The sequence below is a fragment of the Micromys minutus genome (genome assembly GCF_963924665.1).
Source record: "Micromys minutus genome assembly, chromosome: 4".
Lineage (NCBI taxonomy): Eukaryota > Metazoa > Chordata > Mammalia > Rodentia > Muridae > Micromys > Micromys minutus.
The window spans coordinates 77,237,784-77,260,008 of record NC_137973.1 but is presented as its reverse complement, the minus strand read 5'-3'; the positions used below and the strand labels follow the sequence as shown (position 1 = coordinate 77,260,008).

At 45.7% G+C, this 22,225-nt stretch overlaps 1 protein-coding gene across 4 annotated transcripts in view; it reads right to left on the bottom strand.

Moving 5' to 3' along the window:
• SSX2IP (SSX family member 2 interacting protein) overlaps window positions 1-20,084 on the bottom strand; it is a 38,664-nt gene extending 18,580 nt beyond the window's left edge. For 3 of the 4 annotated variants that reach the window (XM_080915630.1, XM_080915633.1, XM_080915632.1), the window contains exons 1-6: window positions 19,948-20,084; window positions 6,449-6,579; window positions 5,779-5,948; window positions 5,021-5,233; window positions 1,925-2,035; window positions 568-703 (exon numbers count right to left, since the gene is read on the bottom strand). In XM_080915630.1, the coding sequence (XP_080771756.1) occupies window positions 568-703; window positions 1,925-2,035; window positions 5,021-5,233; window positions 5,779-5,948; window positions 6,449-6,491 (673 nt within the window). In that variant the 5' untranslated portion in view covers window positions 6,492-6,579; window positions 19,948-20,084. The other variant, XM_080915631.1, reaches the window with a different exon arrangement.
• Window positions 20,085-22,225: the final 2,141 nt, after the last annotated feature.

Below are 22,225 nucleotides of genomic sequence, written 5' to 3'. Positions count from 1 at the left end.
GGAATCAGTGTTTGTCTTGCTTTTCTTGATGGATCAACTCTGTACTGTTCTTGTTAGACAAAGGCATGTGTGCTGGTTTGAATGAGAATGACCCCTCCTCCATGGGCTCATACACTTGAATAGGCAGTCCCCAGTGGTTGGAACTGTATGGGAAGGATTAGGAGGTGTGGCCTTGTTAGAAGCTAATGCCATTACCTGCTGGTTCTTTCTGCCTCATAGTTTGTCTCAAGGTGGAAGCTCCCAGCTACTGCTTAGCACCATGCCTGCCTGCTTCCTTGTTCCCTGCATGGCTGTCATGGAACTGTAAGACTAATAAACTCTTCTACAAGCTGCCTTGGTCAGTTGGTCATACAGCCACAGAAAAGTAACTAAGACAACATACAAATAGAGATGCTAACCAAAAGGACTCAATGTTTTGCTTTTACAAATCAGTTTTCGCAGTCTGTTTGCTTGCATGGAAATACCTACATTCTAAAGCCTTACAACATATGAACCCCTTCATTCTTCAGTGCTCACCCCCAGCCCCCTGGTCACCAGGCTCACCCCACTTCCCTCATCACTGCGCACCTATGTTTTTGTCTTTCTTGTTCATAACAAGCTGATGCAGACGTTCCTTTAGTTTATTATATTCACGTTCCTTTCTCTTCACATCATGATTATACTGAGTAGCCCGACTGGCTATGATATTTTGTAATTTTTGTACCTGAAAGAATAAAGTTTTTTATCAAACAAGAATTCATAAATCTGCTAAAACTCAAAAATTCAAAAGGTCAAACAATCCCTAGTTTCCACATAATGACTTCAGTTCTGAGCTAACTCTCCTCTGTGGGCGGCAGCCGCTGGGCCTCGGTCAGGTGCCTTGCTGACACTCTGGTCTGCTATGTGCAGCCACACCCAGCTCTCTTTTCTCTGAGACAGGTCTCCCAAAGCTGCTGCTTGACCTTGATTCTGATTCCCCGCTCACCTCGGCAGCAGCTGGGGCTACAGCCTGTGCCACCAGGCTCAGCTCAGGCAGCTCTTGATAGAAATACACTATTCTTTAGAGCCATTCTCAACTCTGACCACTAGGTGAGTTATCTTACTTCATACCAAGGCAAAGTACAGTCAAACTAAAGGTAATCAACATCAGATTAAACATTTCTATGTAGTAATTCAAGAAATATGTATATATAAATTATATATAAATATTACATATATGGTTTGGTTACATATTCATTCTCTATTATTAAACACTAATAAGGTTAAAAATAAATCCATATCTATAAATTTCCTATGTAGTAACTCATATATATTTCATATATATATAACTCATATATATAAATATAATTCATATATATTTATAATTAATACATATATAATTACATATGTTTTAATACATATTCATAATTATATGTAACATAATATATATTTTATATTTAGAAATGTTTATATTATACATATATTATATTGTATTCTATATACTACATTGTAGTATACATTGTAGTATATATAATACATATTATCTTCTACATTGCTATATATAACATATAATGTATTATATAACATTATTTTTTATGTTACATTACATAATAATATATAATATGTTATAATGTTATCTCTTTCTGTAAAGTTAAAGGATTCTTGTAAGCTTTAAGAAATTCCCTCAGATCCACCTCCCATGGGTCAATAAGTAGCCCTGTCAATCAACAAACCAAGTTTCCCACCTGTGCCTATTATGGCCTATACCACAAGTGGGATCCTCCTCACCCAGTTCCCTGGTCTGGGGCAGGGGCAGGGGCAGGGGCAGAGGATGGGCACAGGATTGTCATCAACATGCCTGTGTGACACAGGATGTGTAGACAGTTCTTTTTAAGAGAATTGACCGTTCTGTCACATATTAAACTTCAGAAATCAGTTCACCTCACACATAAAACAGATAACTCACCTCGTCTTTCTCATTTTTCAGGAGCTGATGCAAATTCCTGTTTTTGCACTGTAACTGCCTATCTCTCTCCTGAAGACTGATCATCTCTCGCCTGGAGGTTTCCAGCTGTTCCTGGAACATGAAATATGCCACTTGAGTAAACCCTGAGGAGTCAGGAAGTGTGTCCCTAGAAGACTGGTCACACTGGAGCCATAGTCCCTCTTCAGTGGAGCTGCCAGCATTTGTTTACGGTGATTACAACCAAGTTTAATAGTAAAATCCTATGCCTTGTTTAAATTCATTTTTATTTTTATTTCTGTACAAGAAGTACAATGTAGTTTCCTCAAAGGCTCTTCCTCTATGATGCTGCCACTGAAGTTTTCAAAATCCTCTTTAAGGCTATGATAATCTAAGAGCACACTCCATAAGACACGTTCACCTGCAGTCCTCCTCACCCATGACACACGCTATCTGCAGCCCTCCTCACCCATGACACACGCTACCTGCAGCCCTCCTCACCCATGACACACACTACCTGCAGTCCTCCTCACCCATGACACACTACCTGCAGCCCTCCTCACCCATGACACACGCTATCTGCAGCCCTCCTCACCCATGACACACACTACCTGCAGTCCTCCTCACCCATGACACACACTACCTGCAGTCCTCCTCACCCATGACACACGCTATCTGCAGCCTTCCTCACCCATGACACACGCTACCTGCAGCCCTCCTCACCCATGACACACACTACCTGCAGTCCTCCTCACCCATGACACACTACCTGCAGCCCTCCTCACCCATGACACATGCTATCTGCAGCCCTCCTCACCCATGACACACGCTATCTGCAGCCCTCCTCACCCATGACACATGCTACCTGCATCCTTTGGAAATGCTAACATAGGAACAAATACTTACAATCTGTAAAATGACTCAAAATCTTAATATCAAAGCTCCAAATTATTCAATAAACGGACAAACACAGTTTGACTAGGCAGTTCTCAAAAGAAGAAATGCAAATGGCCATAAATGTGTGTGTGTGTGTTGGGGAATCTGGGGAGAAGAAAGACAAACTACACTTCCTTTTCTCTCATGCAGATCCCGCCCTAACTCTACATGCATGACATGGATGACAAGATGGAGGAGAGCATGTGTAAGGTGGACATAAATAAGGCATGCTATGGCTAGGAAATTTTAATAATGCGATCTATCTTGGGTATGTCAACCAAAAACCAGAAAAACTAAAGCCAAACAAAAGCTCTGCAAAGAATTCCTAAAACTCTGGCACTGTCACAGGCTCCCCAAGCCTTCCACCCCCACCTAAATAGGGATATGTGTACCATAGTTCTTCTACTCCATCAGCAAAGTGACATTTAGACCATGTCTCCTCTCCTTTGGTGCCACCTCATCTCTGTACGATCGGGAGCCCAGGTTCTAGCCCCGAACCTCACCTCCACCTCACACTCTCCGACCTCCAGAAACCCCTTTGTGGTTCTCTGAAAACACAATGCCCTCTCCTGCTTCATGTGAGTTGCATGCTCTGCTTGGAATACCTTTTCCAGATGCTAGCAGCTGCTGAATCATTCTTCAAATCTTGATCAAAAACCCATGAGCAGGGACTGGGTGTGAATCAATCACAAAAATTAGATCTAGAAACCTTATACATTTCTGTCCTCAGCTAACAGATTCTGGCCAAAGTCAAATCCAAATTAGAAGAGACCCCAGTCAAACACTCTGCTCTGGGTAGTTCTAGATCATTCCTTAAAGGAAAGGCCACTCCAGCTTAAATGCATAATTATACTGCACAGCTGTACACTAACTGCTCACATGGCCCATGGCCACTGGTACCCAGATAATAACCCCGTCTTCCAGATTTCTAGGTCTGGATTAGCCTGATATCCATTCAGGTGCTGATAAGAGGACCTGAATCAATGTAGCATGCATAGCTCAGAGTCCTAGAAAGCACTAACAAGTACCTTCTCCAGCCCTGCAGTGTTCCCAGCTAGCCAAGACACACTGTGGGATTATCTGTCCTTCAGACAAACATACAAGAAGCTAAAAGCACTGTGGGAAACAGGGTTACTGCACCTGCTCTGAGGACAGGCAAGATAGAGGAGGTGTGACGGGCTAAAAGGAGCATGTGCCTCGGAGAAACTGTGAAGCTTCTATAGAGTACCCTGAGGCATGCTGGGAGCTCAGCAGTCGGGCAGTGCAGAGCACACTCTACCGCCCTGCAAACATCACACCCAACACTGCTCTCCAACAGAACAGATTCAAGATGCTGACTTTGGTTTTCATTATCCGTTCTTAGGAGTGGGGGAGGAAGTAGATACAGCAGAGGAGGCCAAGAATGACAGATGGAAAACCACAAGGAACCAGCATGCCAAGAGCATGAATATCTTCACCAAGCTTTTGCTCCTAAATGGGTCCTAATGTAGAATGCTGAGGAAAAATGGTTTGTGTAGATTATATTCTTAATAACATGCAACTATAATGTAAGTCTTTCCTATACCATGATTCAAATGCTGGTTCCTCTCAAGGGGAGGAATACATTTTTATAGAAGAAACATTAAAAAGCTTTTTATAGGAAGGAAAAAGAAAGCAAACCTGAAATCAGCAACAACATTCTATATGGTAAGACGGTCAGTCAATGGCCCCACGAAAAGCACCTGTTCCTTTTTACAGACAGGTTGCCAGTGCCACAGGAAACGACAGCCTGCCCTGCGGTACTGGCCATCCTCATAGTCAGATGCTGTCTGGCTCATTCACCCAATCCCCATGTTTTGGTAAATGTACCGTATCGTGGGGATATTTTTTCTTTGCATCAATGTGCTATGAAACATCTCCTCTATCGAGTAAGGTGGGGTCAGGTGAGAGAATCCCGATTTCCACCAGAATGTAAGTATTTCCTAACGTTCTACAGATTCTGCAAAACCTCTCAACAATAAAAAAACAAGGCCTTCAGCACAGACAGGGAGAAGCAGAGCAAACGTGTGTGCACATTTCTGGAAATCACTCCTCCCACAGCTAAAAGAATGACAGGTTTTAAGCGCAGCCCTGAATCGCATCTGAGGCTGTGGCACAGCCCTGAGGCAGGAGGATGAACTGTACCTTAAGTTTGGCGTAGCAGCTCTGTAGGTGGCCCATGTCACTGCCCAGTTTCAGATTCTGCGTTTCCACGCTCTCTTGGGCCAGAAGGCTCTTCCGCTGAAGCACGAGCAGCTCGTTCACGCAGTTCAGAACAGCAACGATATTTAACTCCTTCTTTGCCTCTTTACCCTTAGGTTCTTCGTATAAGGAAGGAAAACCGAAGGCAGTCAGTTCCTGAGGGGAGAAAACATCGTCAGCGCTGTTATCTCTGGGCTGGTCAAAGAACAAGATGTTTCAGTTCGGCAAGAATGAGCTACTGCATGCACAGTGGTAAGTTAGCAACAATGTGGTGATTCTCAAAAAAGTCACCCGGACACAAAACAAACCCACCTGCACTCCAGAGGAATGTACACACATTCAAAACCACTATTCAGTACGAAATACACAGGTTAAACTTGTCAACTGAAACTTTCAACATGGAAATGTTTTTCAATGGATTAATAGACAAATCAGTGAAAAAGAAAAAAATTAGAAAATTATTCCTAGATCATTAACATTAAATATTCAAAGAAGGAATACAAACAACTTTAAATTCTTTGACGAATTTTCTGAAATCTGCTGAACAATCACGCATCCCTGGCATGAGCTCTCTTTTAACCTTGGCTCAGCCCAGCTCCCAGTGGCAGCTTCTGTGCACATCTAAGTCTCTGGCCACCCAGGCCTTGATATTTTCCGGTACATAACATGACATGTCCTTGCTTCTTATAAGAACACATTACCTGATCAAGATATGAAATACTTTGTTCAATGTTCTCTCCTGTGCAGAAGGCACTGCAAACACCATGCACATTTTTTGATAAAGGTATGGAAGAGCACAGGACTTGCTGGGGGTATAAACTTGAAGGAGACATCTTTGTTTCTGAGGTATATATAGAGAGATTCTTGTTTTCTGAAAATACAACAACATTCAGACAATTAAATAAAATTTAATAAAGCTAACACAATGTCCATTACCAAAGATTCTGAGTTTCATACAAAGTACTTTAAAGTTAGAGCCAAGACACTTTAATGTGACATCTCTATACACTTCTATGACAACGTACATTAGAGACCTTTCTTGGTACACATGTTGAATGAATGCCCACACATCTATCACTGCATTGATGAAAATAGGATCAACACGTTTGTCTGTGACAGTTTATGTGATTAAAGGAATAAGAATCTGAAGGAGCCAATAAACAGATCTTAAATGCATAAAGTTTTCCTCAAAGGTAGTCAATCATTGACTGCCCACCAGAAGCGCAGCTTGGCTTTTTGTAACTTTCTTGGAAAGGAGACCTGGGTGTGTGAACACGACCAGCTCCTTCAGTCAACGTGTCTTTGTGGCTGGGACGGGTCGCTGACACTTTCCTCAATAATTTCTCCTTGGTGTCTGCTGGGCTCGGTTACCTGCACACGGAACTGGATCTGTAACAGTCATCCAATCTCCCATAGCAGGTTCCAGAGCCAGGGTACCTGAGGAGGCGGTTCAGCGCTGAACATGCAGAGCAGCTCCTGTCTCTCTCCTACGTGAGCATATCCTTAGAAGGCAAAGGACAGAGACATCACATTTAGAAGATAAAACCCAATGAAAGCCAATGTACAAAGAGTCTGTGTGTCCTTTTGAGTGTTGATATCTCATTTTGTATGCACATGAATGTACAGGGACATGCCTGGTGCTCATGGAGGTCACAGAGGACATCAGATCTCTGGAACTGGAGTTAGAAATGGTTGGAAGCTACCATGTGGTGCTGGGTACTGAACCCAGGTCCCCTGCAACAGCAGCCAAATGCTCTTAACCCACTGAGCTGTCTCTGCAGCCCCATATGTGTGTCCTTTAAAACACAAGGGGCTGTGATACTTAGTCCTATATACATAGCAGAAACAGTACATACACATTGTGCTGGTTAGTTTCAACTGTCAACTGACACTTCTTAGAATCCCCCAGAGAGGAACCTGAGGGAGGAACTATGTAAATCAGGTTGGTGTGTGCACATGCTTGCAGGGTGCTGAAAGAGCTGAATGTGGGCAGCGCCATTTCGTGGCTGGGCCCTGGACTGTATACGAGAGAAGACAGTGATCTGACAAAGCAGCTGCCCTCACTGCTCCCAACAGTGGGTGCACAGAGACCAACCGTCTCGCTCAGCTCCTGCCTCTGTGACCACAACAGACCACAGCCTGCAATTACAAACCTTTAGATAACCCTTTCCCTTAAGTTCATCTTGATCAGGATGTTTAATTACAGCAACAGAAATAAGACTAGAATACACACACACACACACACACACACACACACACACAGATACACACATGCAGGTGTGTATGTGTGATTTGTGTGTGTATCATATCTGTGTGTGTATATTACAAATTGTATATATTTGTATTAAGATTAACTATCTCCCAAGATGCACAGTACCTTATTTGACTCTAAGGCACATCATAACATACAATGGGGAATATTTCTACATATCCTTTAAAGTACAGATCTTATTTATATGAAGATGAAACCTTCTTGGCTAGTATCCCCATGTTTTATATTTCCTAACTATATTAGGAAATCTTTTATGTTCTAAGCCCCAGCCCGGCCCAGATGTAGGAAAGGACATTCTTACACAGGACTGTTAGGCTGGTCCACATGTGGGAAAAGACATTCCTACATAGGACCATTGGGCAGCATCACCTCATGGTAATGTGGGTCTGTAAATGCTACTCACAATTTTATCCTAAGAAGATAATGTGCACAAAGATTCATTCAGCATATTCTTTATAACAGGGAAAATCATGCAGAAACGTGGTCCACACAACACTGGGCCATGCAAAAGAACTGTGTACAGATTTAAACAAACCTGTAGAATGAAAGTGGCTGAGAATTATCACAGACTAGAAATACTAGGAAAACAGATTAAGATATAAATCTTTTTGTTTCCTGTCCATGTTTCCACCTTTTAACAGATGAGAAGAAGTTCTACCACAAGAAACACAAGTAAAAATTATACTTGGCAACTGGCAGCTGGTTTGCAGTCAGGAGCAGGCAGGGGAGGATTGTGGGCAAATGGAGGGATGTGGCTCTGCGGCCACGGCTCAGCACAGCGAGCTGCATGCAGTCACCGACTGGCCCGAGCTGACAACCTCCAACTTTTAGACATGATAGAATTCCACACTTTCATACAAAATCTTCCTATTTTTAAGTATCAGAAGCTAATTAAAACAAACTATGATTTATTCCATGGGCAGAGTGAATAGGGGATGTAATAGCCTTCTGGGTTTCTGGAAACATCTTGATTTAAGGAGGTTATGTGGGTAGACACACAATTCATTAGGATGTATAGTTAACATCTACAATCTTGACCATTAAGTTATTACTCAATAGCTAACAAGTCAAATCAAGTGTACCACTGCTCAGGATATGGACCCATGACTGTAAACATAAACAGAAATCATGACAGGATCTAGAGAGGGCAAGATTAAAGTTTCCCTCCCTCACTGAGTAAGTCTGACTGAGCTCCCAAGATGCCCCAAACATAGTCCAGGGGGAAAGGAGGAGGATGTGTTCTCTAAGTTTTCACTATGGGAAGGGTAGCTAGAGACACTTCACAAGTGAGCAGTAACTCAGCAAAGTCATTAGAACTACATAAAAAGCAGTCTCAAGAGTATAACGGTGTCAGGGTGGGACATATCTGCCATCAGTCAGGGACAGTTTCCCCACCAGCTACAGTTTGAATGTGCATGTACCTTAGAGGTTCGTAAGAGAAAGGCTAAGTCTCCAGATGGAAGCACTATTTGGTGGGTACTGGAAACTTTAGGGGTGGAGCACAGCTAGAGGAATCAGTTGCTGGACTGAATGCCCTTTGGGGCTCCTCTGTTTGTTGCCCTGCTCCCTGCCTGACTGGACAGAGTAAGCTAGTGTCTTCTCATTTTTCTTCCTTCCCTTTTTATGGGGGGGGGGGTGTCCGTGTAGCCTTGGCTGTCCTGGTTCTCACTGGTAGACTATGTTGGGTTTGAACTCCAAGACCTGCCTGCCTCTGCCTCCCCAGTGCAGGATTAAGGGTGTGTACTGCTGCTGTTGCCGCCACCAGTGTTTTCTACTTCGTGCCTCACACTGCATGTTCAGCCACACCTTAGGCCTCCTGACAGTGACAGTGAGACCAGAACCAGCTGTGGAGGGACACCCTGACACTGAACCAAGAGAACCCCACCTTCCTTTTAAGCTGTTTATTTGAGGCACTGGTCACGGTTACCACAAGAGGGCGAAACTGAGCAGAGGTCTATATGATGTGGAATCAGTCCCAAGACAAGAAATGGCCTGTGTAGCCCAAGAAAGGGAAACAGAAGGTACAGAGACTTAAATCTTAATTGGCAAGTCAGAGAAACATTCAGAAAGCAAGGCTGGAGGACAAGCTGGATTTCTGCTGTGCAGAAGGTGTTGAGGGGTCTGAGGCAGGAAGTAACAGGAGCTTCTTTATGGTTTAAGCATTGTCATCATGATGAGCAGGCATTAACGGTGAGTACTTGTGACAATAATAAGGCTACTGTCACAGCATAGGTTAGATCAGTGCCACACTATAGGTCCAACCACAGAAGCAGAAACATCTGAATGAATGGAGATGTATCTTGAGAGCCTTTACGTCTCCAGATGCACTAAAGTGTGGGCCAAGACAGGGCATGTCTCGATCACAGCAGATGACAGTGTGGCTTTCTGCAACGTACAGGACATGCAGTCTGACCCATTGGGAACCTAGCTCTACTTGTGTGTTATGATGAAGAAGGTATCTGAATCATTGTGTCCCTCAGTGGAAGTCGCCCACACCAGGAAGAGAAGGGTAGAACGGATGAATCTGAATCAACTTAACTTTGGACCTTTGAGGACACAGCTCTGAACAAAACACAGTACAACAGGAAACAATCATCTGTCCATGACAGCTCTGCTTTGTGTAGAAAACTCTCCCTCTCTGAGCCCTGTCTTTTCACTGGTCACATCCCATAGTGACAACATGTCCTTTAGTGTGACTCTTTAGGATTAAATGAGACAAACCATTAAGTAACTTATCGCCTGCTTGGCTCACTGTGTCCACCTTCCTCATTGCCAAGAGCAGATATCTGAGATCAACAAGGTGGGAGGGGGATTTGGGGGGCTCACAGCCACTGAGATGTCACCCCACCAAAGGTAGAGGGAGGAAGAAGGATGAGGGGAAATGGGATGAAAAGGGGAGAGAGAAGTGAATTGTGAGAATGGGAGCATCCGTAGGCTTTCTCCTTCCTTCCCTGTGGAACCCCAGCCTATGGGATGGGGCTGCCCATTCAGAGTCGGTCTTCACTATCAGTATTTTTGGTGTGTATGCATGTACAAGTGTGCATCAGTTTTGGTGTATATGCATGTACAAGTGTGCATCAGTTTTGGTGTGCATGCATGTACAAGTGTGCATCAATTTTGGTGTGTACACATCTACAAGTGTGCATCAGCACCAAAAGACACAGCTCACTCTGGCACACCTGACAGGATTCCAAGATGGGCAGAAATCACTGTTGCTCTCAAGGAAAGGGAAGCACAGCTCTTCGGAAGACCTGGACACTGATGTCCAAACAGACCCCCGACAATCATCGAATCCCTGTGTAACCCACTGTCCACACAGACACTGGGCAGTGATCTGCAGCTCTGTAATCACAGGGCCGGGAAGAAGCAGAAAGCTGCTCGTTATCCTTAGCAGACCTGGAGACTGAGCTGATGTCCACACAGACACTGGGCAGTGGTCTAACCCTCTGTAATCTGCTGCTGGAACAGACAGCAGGCTGGAGAGCAAGGCTCACCACATCCCACTGCATAGGGAGCTGCGGCCTCACACTGGCTTCTTTCTTCTACACTTCCACGGTGCCTTCTTAACCTGTCCCCAAAGGAACGCTTTTCTAGGAAGACTTTCCCCAACTCATCATTGTTTATGCCAGTTTTAGTTCATGCTTAGTTTTCTGTGTCAAATGCTGGAAACTGGGGCTCAGAAAGACCAGCAGGACTGCCCGGGCTGCACTTCTCATGCGCGGAGGCTGGTGCCCCTTTCCACCACTCAACAGTGTGCGGGATCACTCAGAGCATGTCATTCCTACAGAACTTAGACTCAAACCCAAACCAGCCCATCTACTGTGTCTGCACATGCACCAGCATCTTGTTTGTAAATATTTTTATCCCAAGGTAAATTTTAATTCAATGTCAAAACTTAAGCATTTCACAAAAATATCTTGAGTCTCAGTTAATTATGCCCATCCTTTCCACCGGAGTCTGTTATCCTTTTTAAAGACTCAGACTTGAAGTCTTAATACACACAATTTGTAGAGCTTTAGTGTGGGCAGTCTCTAAGAGTCCCCTTTGTCCTGGCTCCTTAGCCTTGGCTCATTCTGCTACTAGGTCTGGGCTGGATCTAGTGAAGGCTTCTAACAGTATAGGCGACATGATACAACATGATTCGGTTTAGCGCTGAAGATCATCAGGCTATGAGTGTGTGGCTCCCTGTGAGCTCTTCCTTCACTGGCTGTCACTTCTAGACAAAGCAAGCATCCTGCTGTGAGTACCCAAGAGCAATGTGACAAGGAACTGACACTTGTGGCCAAAAGGTCACCAGGCCTGCCAAGAGTCAGAACAAGCTGGAAGCAGATTTAACCTGATAAGGCCCCCGAGCCACAGGGATTCAGCTAAGCTCTGCCAAGATTCTTGACGCTCAAAGCTGTGAGATAGCACAGGCTTGCTGTGATAAGCTGTACTCAGTTGGAATGATTTGTTATTCAGGAGCAGATAACATATGTTTTAAAAAGAAAGCCACATTTGAGTTGCCTGTGACACTACTCTATGCATCCTGATGAAATGGAGCTAAAAAGGAAACCAGGCGCAACGGGTGCTGAGGCCTGGTTTATGAGGAACGGAAGCCACTGTTCGATATCTCTCTGCATGTGATGCTCAATGGTTCACAGGCTTCTGGAGAAGCAGAAAATGCCCTCGTCTCTGTAGCCAAGTCCCTGGCACAGAGCAGGAAGCAGCATATCTCTCTACTCAAGGGCCCGAGGCCCCCACACACCTCTGTGTCCTCTGTGTTCTCTGCCACAACTGTCTTCTTTTATCTCTCATATTATTACCTGTCCCATCTTTTGCAAGTAAGTGCACGCTTAACACCTCTGTCATTCATAAATGGCCAACACTAATCAGTGAAAACTCCAGTCAGGGTGTCCATCCTGGCAAATGTGTGAGAAAGCAATCAGCCACGGGAAAGACGCACAACCCAATCCGGGCTTGCTCTCCAGTGCCCATTTCCCCTGTCCTGGTCGCCCTAAACCTGTCTTCTATCTACCACAGGGAAAGGAGCAGAGACCACACCTCAGGACAAGGGCCTCTTTACACAGCAAGTGTTCTTTCCAAGCTGACTTGCAAGTCAAGCCTAAGATGGCACAATGCCTCCCTATCAGAATTCTGCAACAAACACCCATCCATCGAGTAACAGGAAACAACGGCTTTCCATTACATGGGAACATAGAACCGTGGTGCCAGATGGTTTTTAGATAGTTCACTAACATGTCTGCTAAAATATCACCAAGCTGAGTTACCAGATTGTTGGAATATGAAAATAAAATTGTTAAAACGAAATCTTTCAACATTAGTAATCTACTGAATTCAGTCATAGAACTTGAAGATTCAGTTATCGGCATGATTTATGTCACAAAAAAATGAAATCTACCTATTTAAAATATGAGTAAGACCTTGTTATTTTTATCACACTCTGTCACCTACAAGTAGAAACACTAAAGTCAACCCCAGTTTTACAAACTTAAGATCTAAGTCATTTCACCTTATGACGTATTACTATAGATATTTCCCACAGATGTGAAGGCTTCAGCAGATCTCAGTGAGTGACGCTGGTGTGCATTCAGCACTTAAACAGACACAACTTGGTAAAGAAAATACTACTCCGTATGAGAAGGGCCGAACTCAGAACTGTCACCACCTTATTAATCTGCCTTCATGTTGAGTTTAGGGCTCTCAGGAAGATTTTCAGTTAGGAAATGCAGTATAAACCATGGGGGCCCTCTTGCCTGCTCACAGGTCTGGGATCCTATTCTGTCTAAGTCACTTCCCACAAACCATCTCTCCAGGCTGGTCTCCTCGCCTACATGATAGGGCCACAATATCTATTTGTTACGGCTGCCACAGCACTTAGACACGGTGCAGGACGGAGCCAGTATTCGCAGGATGCAGGACACAGATGCCCATGCCCACCTCACTACATCCCTGTGCACAGCACTAACACAGAGGTAGCAGTAATGCAGACAGCGTCACAGGGCGAAGGAGGAGCAGGGAGCTGAGCCAGGATTCCAGCCCACAGAGCTACTCTCTTGGCCATCTGGCCCCGCAGAGCAATCTCTTCCTCTGAGAACTCCACCAAAGACAGGATCCTAATCATATTTCCCAACCAGGCAAAGGCTGAATAAAATAGTGTGGACATGCAAATTAGGACAAAATCCTAAAGACACAATTTCAGTGATGGTCCTCACTAGACGCAGCAGGAGCAAACTACTTTCTCTCTAGTATAGGCTAAAGCACAGCCCTCACACACCCAAGTACTGCTGCAGGAGACACCGGCGCACATGTACTCTAGGAGGTGGGTCTGGAAGCGGCAGAGTACTTCGAAACAGCAGGGCGGGAGCTCAGGGTATACAACAACCCTGCAACAACCCACACACTCACTTGAGACTAGGAGGACCTAGTCAGCCATCGGGAACCAAGTGACACACAACAGATGAATTATGAGGGACATACAACAGAGAGATCATTCCAAGAGACAGGACATTTCACACTTGGTCTTTAATTATCAACATACGGAAAACAAATGTGATGCATCTGTATTTTTAAAGACAAGAATGATGCAGGATTCAGCCATCACTGCCTTACAGAAAGGGGACAGAGAAGTGAAGTTATACAGACGTTACTGTCAACGTCTGCTTTTGTATGAGATGTTGTATTACTGAAGTAAACAGAATAAGGTCACAAAAGACTGTGTGAAGAAGGCTGAGAAAAGAACTCAGTAAAGTGCTTGTCTCACAAGCCCAAGGACCTGAGTTTGGACCCCAGGAACCCATGGAAAAGCCAAGTGCTGGAAGACTGGAGGCAGGGACAGGCAAACCATGGATAGTCACAAGCACCCTGTCATTAGCCATGTTATTTGACAATGTTAAGGCAGGCTGAGAGAATTCCTGTCCTTCCCTCGGGGTACTTTGAGTTAAGACTGGGCCAAGATGTGTAAGATCTTTGGAATACTGTTTCCCCAGGTCTGTAGCTGTAGGGAAGTGTACAGATGACATCTGTGAGCTGTCTTTAGTCCTTTCCATCACTGTGGCAAAGTTCCGGGCCAGTGAAGGACTCTGTCTCAAACAAAAGTGGATGGCACCTAAGGACTCACACACAAGGTTATCCTCTTACCTTCATACATACATCCTGCGTGTGCACTGACCCAGGCTCATGTGACCCCCCATGCCCATGTGACTCACACATAAACATACATGTATACATGAGCGCACATGTGCACACACACCCATACAAACACACAGAATGTGTAGTGGACCAAGGAGTACAAACTAGCTCATTATTTGTAGTTAAAATCCTTTATAAACTTTCAAAAATGTATACTGTTAATCACATTTAAAAATCTATTTTAAATTCTTTCCAGTCCTTCTAGCCATGGGGCAAAATGAGCCAGGCGTCCTGGGAATCAACTGCTTCATGTCTTCCCTGAAAGTATAAAGACCAGTCACTCTGGGTACAGTCTAGAGATCCATGAAGTCACCCACAGACTGGCAAAAGGCCGGTGGGGTGAGAATGAGAACACATGCGCCATCTGATATGTAAGGCTAGCAAGGGAGACAGTGACCTTTCTAGATCCACCACAGGCCACATATGGCTCACTGGCCAGCCCCTGACTCCTTAGATGGCCTTAGGAAAGGAATGGGTGGGCGCAGCCCTCTTCTGTTGATGGAAGGAACTAAGAGAAGTTTATCCACAGCTACAAACCTGCAAGGAAGAAAACTAGCTACAGTACTCTAGGTCCTGGCCCCTCGACTCGGCAAGCACTGTGGGTGAGCGGTGGACTCTGGGAGCCTGTCTCTTCATTACAGGACAGCATGGCTCCTCACAGACCATGTCTAAGATCTTGTCACCCCTTTTTACTTATTCTAGGTCTGACAGAGGCTATTCTATAAAGAAGAACAGCACTCAAGGTGCTGTCTTCTAGTTGGGAAGAACCAAAACCAAGACCAGGAGAACATTATATTATGTTAAGTAGTAGACCATGAGACCATTACAGGACTAAAACTTAGATTTGCTCCTGGAATTCTTTTAAAGCATTATTTGCAAATTTCCTTCAAGCTTAACATTTCTAAAGTTCTAATTTTAGCAGCCCCAGTACAAAAAAAAAAAAAAATACTTTTTAGTGCTCACTATATTTTGGGAACTAAAATAAGAAAAATTTTAAGTGTTTGTTTGAGACAGGGCTCTCTATGTACCCCTAGCTATCCTGGAACTCACTGTGTAGACCACTGGCCTGCTCTCACAGAGACCCACCAGCTTGAGTCATCTGGGTGCTGGGCCACCCCCTGTAACTTTTTTTCAAATCCTATTTTTAATGATGGTTCTTAAACACTTTTACTGCCCTTTTCGCCCACTGCCCACTAGAGGTATGGAAAAGAAAGGATACAGGAAAGTAGACCTGTTTAGAAAGGTTCTTTGGAGCAACTCCTGTTTGTGTTGTCTGGAAATCAGCAGCTCATTTCAGAGGTCAGCACTGGCAGCTCAATCCACCCTCACTTTTACGGATACACAAGCGGTCCGGCACAGTAGGGTTGGGATAGCAAACACGAATCAGCAGCAGTGGCATGACCTCGCAGACAGCCAGTCCTCAGCCTCAGCACTGGTCAGCAGGAGAAATGCCAGAGGTTCTTGACTATGTCCCTCAGCGAAGACTCTAGGCCCACAAGCTCTGAACAGTATCTCAGCCTAGCTCAGCCCCCAGCACTGTCCGACAAGTCCTTTTTATACTCCTCCAGACATCACTTATCCTCCAAGTGTCTTGCCTTAGCTCGTGTCTCTTCAGCTGACATCCTTCTGCCAATCAGCCGGAGTCCCCAGAAGAAACCAGAAGTGTTTTTGGTATATTTCTATGGAGTCCCAGCAAACATAGCTCAACTACACAATATAAGGCAGACCAATACACGGGTGTTGTTAGCAAAGAATCCCTCATCACATGTCCTTTCATAGGCTTGCTTTAGCAGAACATCCTCTGTCCTGTGTCTGCTTCAGAGACTTTCCTTCAGGAGTCTGCCTTAGCTTCTCACCCGTGTCCATTTCAGCTGCCCGTTCCGTCACATGTGCCCCAGCGACACACCCTCCAACCGACTTTCCAGAGTCTGCACGGGTCTGCCTCAGTACCTAGTCCATCTCATCATACAGCAGCAGCTTTACTTTTATAAAATAAAATAAAACTCAAGAATGACGTGGCAACTGAAGCAGTTTGTGGCCATTATGGGCATCTTGGTGGAAACACAGACAGAGGACAAACATAATAGTCCGGAGCTGGACAACAGGAGTTGGGCAGAAAGGACATGTGCTCTCCTGGAAAAGCCTGTGTTTGATACTGTGCTCAGTGTCACGCTGGGCAGAAGAATACAATTAAGGAAGCTCGGCTTGGGTAAGTGTAGAGACAAGCTCAGGGCAGCCTTAAACTTGGAATTCTTCTTTCTGGCTTCAAGAGTGCAAGAATTTTACATGTGCCACCAGGCCTAGCTAGTCACAAACATATCACATAGGTAGTGGGTGTTCCAAATATTCACTAGTTCTGTGTGTATCACCAGGCCACATGTATGTAACCAGCACAACTGATTACAACAGGAAGTAGGTCACAGTATTGGCATCCCTCCTCCATTACGAACAGGACAAGTCCTGTGGTGATGGATGGAGTATCTGACTGGGGAGACTATGAGGAAGAAAATGTATGCGGCTGCACGTGCTCAGAACTGCAGTCAGACAGTTCTGTTTAGTTTCCACTAAGACTTGCAATTGATCCCGGAATCTCATCTCTGAATCCACACTGCTTCGGCCATGCTTTTTGGACCTGTCATCCCTCAGGGTCTGCCCTGGGCCATGACTGGTTTCGCTGGTGGCTGTATCTTCATTGCCTTTGGATCTCCAGTCCTGGCACAGAAGACAACTCTAAAAAGACCTGCTTGAGACAGCCACTGCTGCATTTCTAAGGTTCCTGTCAGCTTCAATTAAGTGCCTGGGAAAAGCTTCAGGTATTACTCAGACCATCAAGGTCCAGAGCCCCACGGACTATGGAAATGATTAACTTGGGCAGGCATACTCTACATCAGAAGCAACATAACCCCCGACAAAACCGTTTAGATGTTCCTCATTGCCTCTGGCCAAGGTTCACAGCACTCCTCTTAATGCTTGTCACCAATGCAGCACCAGCAGCCACTAGGACACCAGCCACCTGTAACCAGCACCTGCTTTGCTGTGTGCAATGTACCAGTTGGTGATCGCCTGTCAGGACACAGCTGAAGTGCCTTCTTTGCTGAAGCCCGCCACATTTGCATTTCTCCCCTGCTCCACACAAAAACCCCCAAAGAATAAATAATCAGAGCAACACATCTTTGCATCCTTAGGCCGGGCAAGTAGCAGCTGAGTGTCTGATAATAAATGTTTACTGAAAGAACAAATTTGTTAACATACAATAAATCTGCTCCTATACTATTCAAAATACCGGACTAGCATCAAATGGTATAAATCTAGGTCTTTCCGTTACTAAAAATGGATGATGTATTTCTTCTCTACTGTCTCATCCTATAAGCTCATGAATTTTGTGAATTTAAGGTAAGATGTATGCTCATAACCATGCTCATAACCACCTCACCATAATTATCCACGGCACAGAACAGACTCATACGGCCTCTTGTTATAAACAAATACGTAAGCCAACAAGGTTCATTCACATCTACTGTAAAAGATACAGGAAGCTATCATTAAAAATCACTTTTGAAACGGAGCCTAGAAAGACAGGGCTATATGCGCAGCTCCCCGGAGGCCGAGGCAGGAGAGCTGCAGGTTCAAGCCTGCTTGGGCAGTAACAAGACAACCTTGCCTCAAAATAAAGAAGCACTGGGTTTCAGGGCTCAGCAGGAGAACACCTGCCTTGCATGTGCATGGTCCTGGTGCGGTTCCCCTGGGGATGCACAAGGGCATTCAGAATGAGGGTGTTTAAGTAGAATGTGTATGCTGCTCGACTTTGTCTGGAACTCCTAAACTCAAGCTTTCTCCTACCTCGGCCTCCAGGTAGCTGGGATAAAAGGCAGGAGCTGCCACACTGGGCTTACTGCTCCAATTTAAACACACCCCCTCTAGCTGAATGCTAAGTGATGCACATTCACAAAATCTGTATCCTAACCGGTTTGGGCCAACAAGCTGGTTTGTCCAGTTTTAAGAGAGCCCAAGTACACCATTTGACTTGGCTGGGTTGGAGGCCTCTGGGATAACAGGAACAGTTAACTTTTCCACATCCTGTACACCTGCCTGAGCAAGTCTAGGGAGCTATGAACTTAAGTCACAAGGCTCAATGTGTCACACAGAGAGCTTTACATTTCATCCTGGAGTGACCCAGCCTCTGATTATCTCCAAGCTGCTTCAGCCCAGTTACTTAATCCCTGGACCTATTATCTTCCCTGTACAAATGGAGAACAAGAACGGAAGGGAGGTTGTAAAATGACAGGCTGTAGGGGCCCAGCAGTCTCATACACACACACACACACACACACACACACACACACACACACACACACACCCTGGTTTGAATTCTATCCATTCCTGATCCTCCTCTCTGAGAACCATTTTGTATGAAGAACTTAAATGCACACCATGCAAGACCAAGTGTTGACTGGGAGCACAGCTTTTCTTGTTTAGTTTGAATGAACACTCTAAGCTTCCTGGCCCCACAAGCTCTTGGGGAGTTAAGGAGATTGGATGAATTAAGTTTTGCTGGCTGGATTGTTTCGGACTTTATCCAGCCTTGTAAATGTGTCACATCATATAAGACCTTTCCATTCAAGATCAAATTATAACTAGAAAGATTTCCCAGAACCTTTCGGGCTCTGTGTCAGCACTATTATCAGCTGACTCCAGGCCTGGACTCTTATCTGAATAGAAGCAAATTTCAAATCCAGGAGGCTCTCATCCTGGGGCTCCATCTTTCATAGAGTCTGGATTCTAGAAGGAATTCCGAGTTCTCACGACTGCATCAGCGTTGCCGGTTATGAATCTGACACACAGGACTAAGGAACCTGAACTGCAGGTGTTGCTGTAAAGATTCCTCTACTGGTGCTGATGGGGAATTATTCTGCAAGTTTTATTTCCTGGGCCCAGGTGACTTGCATAACCCAGCGATCTGCACTAGGAGAAATACGTGCTGACCAGAGCTCACCATTCGCTCACTGTACGCCGCTGGAAAATTCGAGGCCAAATAAATTTCCTCAAGCAAGCTTACCCCTGCGATGATGTAAGTTCTTCCCCTAAACATGGGGCTGGTCCACTATGAGGCACCTAACCTACCCCTGCAGCAGCGGCGCACCTCACTCGCTAAGTCCTACGGTAGCCTCGGAGGAATCGCCGAGCCCGTGCGGGCCGAAGGGACCCCGCGCGTGCCCGCGCCGCATCCCGAAAGGGCGCGGGGGGCCCCCAGCACCCACCTCGCACTTCCCGCTGCAGGCGGCGGGCAGCAACGCTCTCCAACCGCTGCAACGGCCGCGGCGAGCCCGCCCAGAGCCGGCCCGGGGTGCCTGCGCCCACGTCCAGCCCGGCGCCCTCCCCGGCTGCGCGTCACAATCCCGCCGCTCACCGTCACCGCACCGGGAGCGGCTCAAGCCTCCCGCAGCCCGCGGGTCCGCACCCGCGGCGGCACGCAAGGGCTCCGCGCAGCCTCCAGCCTGTCCGGTCCGCCCAGCCCGCCTCTCGCGGCTTTCCTAGGCGGGCGCCCATCCCACCCCGCCCCGCGCTGGCGCCGCCCATTGGCTCCGCCGGTTGCCAGGCGACGAACAACCGTGGCCCGCATTGGTCCAGCGAGGACTAGCCTCCGACAGCCCCCAGCAGACGCCGGGCCGCTCTCCCCCGCGCAGCTGCGGCCACCGCACCTGTTACCCCCGGGTTCACCCGGCCGCTGCTCCCCGCCCCCAGCTCCCCTCCGGGACAGGGGGAGGGTCCTAGCCGCTTTAGAGCCCGGCCTCTGAGGCCAGCCCGGATTCCCAGTGCTCCCAGGAGATCCAGGTGCGCTCCCCAGAACAGAGAGACACCAACGGGCATCCAGAATTAGGTCAGGCCCTGGAGAAGAAAGGTAGTGGCCTTGGGAATCAAGAGTAATGACACAGAAATTCCTGTAAGACTAGGGCCGGGGTTCAGTCCGCAGGACTGCACACAGCGCCCTTCTTGAGGGTGCAGGTCTGTGATCCAGCAGAACTGAAGGTCAAGGTCATTGGGAACTCGAGGCTAGTCTGGGCGATATGAGTAAAGCTCACGGAGTGTATAAAATTAAGGCAAAGAAAGGGACCTAGAGAGGAGACTGCTGACTGCTGAAAGGGAAACTACGAAATGGTACCTGTGAACTAGAAGTTGAAAAACTCCCTAGGCCCACTTGGTGGGGAGGTGGGAATCTAGAAAGGTGTTAACCCAACCCAGGAGGAGAAAAAGAGGTTTGGGGTTTAGTGGCTCCTGTGAACAATTTGAGACCAAAACAGCATAAAAGAAAACAAGAAATACACCCCTGCCACAGAAGAACAAGAGAGAGGAACGAGGACTTCACATATCCTCAGTGCTGGGAAGACCAGCGTGCAGAAATGAGCGTTGGGTAGAGAGGAGGGAGAGGATTTGATGCTGAGCACAGGTAGCAAGAACACATCATCACAAAGATGCTTTGGGTGCAGTGCTAGTGAGAAATTACTGCCAATGATGGTTTTGCTTCCTAAGTCAGACCATTAATGGAGTGTGGTTGTTCCCTCTGTGCCCAAGGGTTATTCTCAAAGTTCCATTGTCTACTCCCCAAACATCATTCCTTTTCCTATCTCAAGAAACATCTTAATGAGGTTATTCTTTGAATGCTGAGTCCAGCTTGGCCATGCAAGGGACAGCATGACATAGTCCCATCCCTGGAAGAGATAGACAGCAGGGAGGGGGCCTTCACAAGTGTTCATGGTTGCTGTTGGCATAAGGTTGCATAAGAATGTATTTTCATGTTTCTCCTTCAGGAAATGCTCCCCAAGAAGGTTAATGACCTATAATAATCAGAGATAGCACAAGTCTGGGAGGCAAGAATGTGTCCTTAACAAAAACAGTAAATTCTGTAACCTTCAGGACAGTCCTTAAAAAGCTGTGGGAAAGAACTCTGAAAACATGTTCAAGAATAATATAATTTCTCAACCAAGCAAGATATAAGGATGCAATATGAGTCATATGAAGAGCTTTATGGACCTAAAAGAACAGAGGCAGCTGCACTATAAGCCAGCTTGTCAGAAAGATACAAAGACAGGCAGATTCCTAAGTTCAAGGTCAGCCTGGGACAAATGAAATTTAGGTCCATGCTTGCTTGGTAAGAATGGTAATCTCAGGACAGGATCCCACCCAGCTAAGCTTATTGTCTGCTTACAGAGACAGGCAGTATTAAAAGAATGTATCTAAGAATCTAGGGGCTGGGGTCATGGAATGCTGATTCATAGATAATCAAAAGGGAACCTGGGGTAAATGGCTGAATTGATATGTAAAATAAAAGACTAGGCTTTTGGTCCGCAAGAGATGAACTATTCAGAGATTTTAGGTTTACTTTTCTAGCAAGAGAAAGCTCCCTTGAGCAGAAGGCTGTCTGGAAAGCTGTCTGAGCAGAACACAGGCCCTTAGCTTGTATCGTCCACTGCCATTTGACTTCGAGGTTTTTGTTTGTTTCTTTGTTTTGCTGCCGAGACCTGTCCTTGGCATCTAAAACAGTAATTTAGGGTGTATTACCATTTCACTTTGGCAACCATGCCATGGAAATAAAACTTGAAAAAATTAACAGAAATCAATGTCAACATAAATAGCATATTTTAATGAAAATTATATTTCTTTAAAAGGTCATGGTATTTAAAATTTTG